This window comes from Orycteropus afer, unplaced genomic scaffold (assembly GCF_000298275.1).
Source record: "Orycteropus afer afer isolate SDZICR_OR568_19922 unplaced genomic scaffold, OryAfe1.0 scaffold00405, whole genome shotgun sequence".
Classification (NCBI taxonomy): Eukaryota; Metazoa; Chordata; class Mammalia; order Tubulidentata; family Orycteropodidae; genus Orycteropus; species Orycteropus afer.
The window spans coordinates 602,475-606,652 of NW_006921992.1; the positions used below are offsets into that span (position 1 = coordinate 602,475).

Sequence of the window (4,178 nt, forward strand, 5' to 3'; positions counted from 1 at the left end):
AACAATCAAGCATATGAGATCAAGTGGGCAGCATTTGCCGAGGGACAGAGCTGGGAAGGGGATGGGAAGGAAGGATGAAGGAGAGGGGAGGGCACAGGAAGGGAGTGGGAAGAATGCTGTTACAGGGTGGGGATTGCAGGAAATGTCACAAAACAGAATGTGCATGAATTGTTGGATGGAAAAGCTATTTGCTCCATAAACTTTCACCCAAATCACAATAATAACCCAAACCTGCCATTGAGTCAACTCCAACTCATGTTGTTGCTGTTGTTAGATGCCATCGAGTCATCTCTGACTCAGTGACCTAATGTACAGAATGAAACACTGCCCGGTCCTGTGCCAGCTTCATGATCCTTGTTGTACCTGAGCCCATCATTGCAGCCACTGTGCCAATCCATCTCATTGAGGGCCTTCCCTTTCTTCATTGACCCTCTAACTCATAATAACCCTATAAAATAGAGTAGAACTGCCCCCACAGGGTTTCCGAGGCTGTCATCTTTATGGAAGCAAAATGTCACATCTTTCTCCTGTGGAGTGGCTAGTGGGTTGTAGGTTTGAACTTCTGGCCTTTTGGTTGGCAGCCAAGCACTTTAACTACTGTGCCACCAGGACTCCTCAGACCAGTAACCAAAAAGAAAGAAAGAAAGAAAGAAAGAAAGAAAGAAAGAAAGAAAGAAAGAAAGAAAGAAAGAAAGAAAGAAAGAAAAGAAAAGAAAAGAAAAGAAAAGAAAGAAAACCCACTGCCATTGGGTTGATTCCAACTCATAATGACCCCCATAGGGTTTACAAGGCTGTAAATCTTTACAGAAGCAGAATTTCATCTTTCTCCTGGGGAGTGGCTGGGGGTTTGAGCCACCAACCTTTTGGATAGCAGTCCTATGCCTTAACCACAGTGCCACTGGAGCTCCTTCAGGCCAATAACAAGACTTAACCAAATCAGCACCCTCCAGGGAAGGGCTAAGACTCTGCTTTTTCACCCAGATCCCCAGCGATGCTTACAAACCCCAGAATATGAACACCTCTGGACTAGGGCATGGGTCTTTCCCTGGCTCAACCCCTCCCAGTCCCTTCTCTGGGGGGTCACCTGAGCTGGAGGGGAGTGTTGTCGACCCAGCGCCAGGAGCCCTCATTGTGGTGGTCACTGAGGCCGGTCCAGGTGCGCTGGTTCTTCCTGATATCCCAGAACTGCAGGAATTTCTGTGAGGGAGGGACATCAGAAGAAAGAGCCCCCAGTCTTTGGTCTCACCATCCCCTTGACCCTACAGGACAGAAGCCTTTCCTGCAGTCTACACTCCACTCCCTGGAGGTTGTCCTAAGCCCTTATTATTATTCTGACTGGTTCTGAGTGCCTGAAACTCTCAAGCCTGTTAGGACCCTACACCTACTCATACAGCTCCCAGGGATCATGCAGGTCCACCTGTCATTTCTGCAGGTGCTTCATGCATCTTTGAAAGGATGTGTGAAGACAGGAATACACCTGTTGTGTTATGGCCTGCCTTGCCTCTATCATTGCATGAAGCATCTTTTACAGGTGTTGATTTGATTGATCCCCATGTGTTCAGACTTCAATTTCTGCACAAGGGCTTATCTTGTAGATTCTCCTCCCATATGTCCTCCCCAAGCCTGGTGGGGACCCTGCTCTAGGAAGCATCCTCCTCCCCAAGCACCCAACTGGCCTCTGTGTCTCAAAGGCCAAGGGGAGGGTGGCAGCAGGTGCCAGTTGCATGCCCCAGTCCAGACTGGGCCCCCTAGACCCACCTGTTCCATCTCTGAGTTGATGATCACCAGCTGGGTCCCATCGTTCTTACAGGCGGAAGCTGCATCCTGCCAGCTCTGCTGTGTCCTGGAGAAGAAGTAGCAGTTTCCCTGGAAGAACTGCCACTCCCAGGGGCAGGGGCGGCACAGGCTGGCTGTGGAGAGAGGCAGCTGTTAAGAACAGGTGCTGGATCTTCGGGGGTGCCTATGGAGCCCCCGTGATGCAGTGGCTCAGTGCTGGACTGCTAACTGAAAAGTTGCTGTTCAAACCCACCAGCTGCTCTGCAGGAGAAAAGACCTGGCAGTCTGCTCCCATAAATATTACAGCCTAGGGGCCCCCATGGGGCAGTTCTACTCTATCCTATAGGGTCGCTACATGTTGAAATCGACTCGATCACAAACCACAATCAATGAGAACATGCCTGTTTTAAGGGTGCCTGGGTGGCGCAAACCGTTGAGTGCTTGACTACTAGCTGAAAGGTTGTCAGTTCAAAACCTCCCAGAGCTGCCTCAAAAGATAGACCTGGTAATGTGCTTCTGAAAGACTATAACCTTGAAAACCCTATGGAGCAGTTTGACTCTGCATGCCTGGGGTCGTCATGAGTTGGAATTGACTTGATGGCAAGTAACAACAACAACATGCTTGTTTTTGGTCCCTAAATAGTGCAAACAGCTTGAGCTCAACTGATAACCTAAAGGCTGGTGGTTCAAACCCACCCAGTGGTACTGTGGAACAAAGACTTGGCAATCTGCTTCCACTAAGATTATAGTCAAGGAAACCTGATAGGCCAATTCTATTCTATGACACATGGGGTCTCCATGACTAGGGATCACTTGGCACCAACTAACAACATGTTTGGTCCTTACCCAAGGAACCCGAATGCAGCCCCTGAATTCAGGAACCAACAGCCTCCCAGAACCCTGGCACTGGGGCCTGCATGCCCCACCCTGCACTGCCTTCTACAATCCACCAGTCTCCGGGAAAATGCCATGATCCCAGATCCCTTCCAGGACCCAGGGTTCCCTCACCCACACTAGCCTTCAGCTGATGTAACTCCTCTTCTGAACGCATCAGAGCTTGGATTTGCTCCTGGGAGCCAGGCACCTTTGAGATGGCATCTGGAAGAAGAAAATACATTCACAAAGCACCTGCTGTGTACTCATTAGTTGTCCTTGTCTTAGAGCAAGTTCATTACTAGGGCTCTGAATGCTCTCAGCCATTCTTCATGGTTCTGAAGAAGACACGAGCGAGGCACAAAGAGGAACTGTGGCTTGTCCGAGGGCCCCGTGGCTCCCTCCCACATGGGACCCTGCATCCAGGTCCTTACCCAGATTGCAATTACTTTGATGGCCCTGGGTCTCCCTCTGCAGGATTTGGTGGATCCTGGCAACTGTAACAGAGCAGAGCATCCCCCCGCCCTTTATGAGCACCAACTGTATACCTGCTCCTGCACTGGGCTGGACTCCATTGTCTCCGAGAGCCCAGACCCCTCATGGGGGAAGATGATATATATTTCACAGGTGAGGGGATGGGCTCAGAGAGGAACAGTGACCTGTTGTGGTCACACAGGAAGGCAAGTGGAGCCCAGATGCCCAGCTCTGGTGGATTTGGAGACTATGGAAAGGGCAAAGACCACCCAACAGGGAAAACCCAAGGGGACCCAGGACTCTCAGCCCCCAGCCCTGCATGGCCAGCCTCTGACTCACCTTGGACTTGGGTGGTCACCAGAAGCACAAAGAAGAGGCCCAGAGAGACGAGAAGCAGCAGCAAAGGCAGGGAAACTCGGGTCAGACACCCTGCAGGGGCAGCAGAGCTGGGGGCTCAGGGCCAGACCCCTTCCTACCCATTTTAGAGAAGCCTCCAGCCACCCACTGCCCCAGGCTCCTGTCCCTGAACCACTCACACCAGTACCTGGCACGATCCTTGGGCAGTGGCAATATTGGGGCCAAGTATCTTTTTCAAAGTATCTCAGGTTCTGGGATAGCTTCTTCTCTAAATGAAGCAGAGCACAAGCCCAGCTCAGCTTTGAAGCTGGGTGTAGCCTGACTTGCTCCCCAGGATGTGTAGGTCAGACCTCTGATGTGGAGCCCAGACCCAGATCCTCTAGGACTCTGGAAGCCTCCCCCTGTCACCCCAGCAATGGGCCCAGCCTCACCAGAGCTGTCTGGGGACTCAGAGTCATACATCTCCTCCATCCTCTGCTCTGTCCTCTCCACTTCCTCCCTGACTGGTTCTTATAACTTCATGCATTGCCTGCTGGAGTCCCTCCTCAGACCCGTTCCTCCCCACTTCAGCAGGACTTTTCCTAGAATGTCTGGGGAGCAAGAGGAAGTGCCTGATTCAGTGGGAAGAGGGGGTGGAGGGGGTGGAGGTCGACCCTGCACAGGAAACTCAGGGCTGGACACTAACAGAGTGACCACAT

At 51.7% G+C, this 4,178-nt stretch overlaps 1 protein-coding gene across 1 annotated transcript in view; it reads right to left on the reverse strand.

Annotated features, from left to right (window-relative positions):
• Positions 1–3,951, reverse strand: part of CD209 (CD209 molecule) — a 16,106-nt gene extending 12,155 nt beyond the window's left edge. The window contains exons 1-6 of the mRNA XM_007953705.1: positions 3,912–3,951; positions 3,463–3,576; positions 3,084–3,146; positions 2,785–2,874; positions 1,759–1,910; positions 1,085–1,197 (exon numbers count right to left, since the gene is read on the reverse strand). Coding sequence (XP_007951896.1) covers positions 1,085–1,197; positions 1,759–1,910; positions 2,785–2,874; positions 3,084–3,146; positions 3,463–3,576; positions 3,912–3,951 — 572 coding nt within the window. The remainder of the gene's footprint in view (positions 1–1,084; positions 1,198–1,758; positions 1,911–2,784; positions 2,875–3,083; positions 3,147–3,462; positions 3,577–3,911) is intronic.
• Between the last annotated feature and the right edge of the window lie 227 nt (positions 3,952–4,178).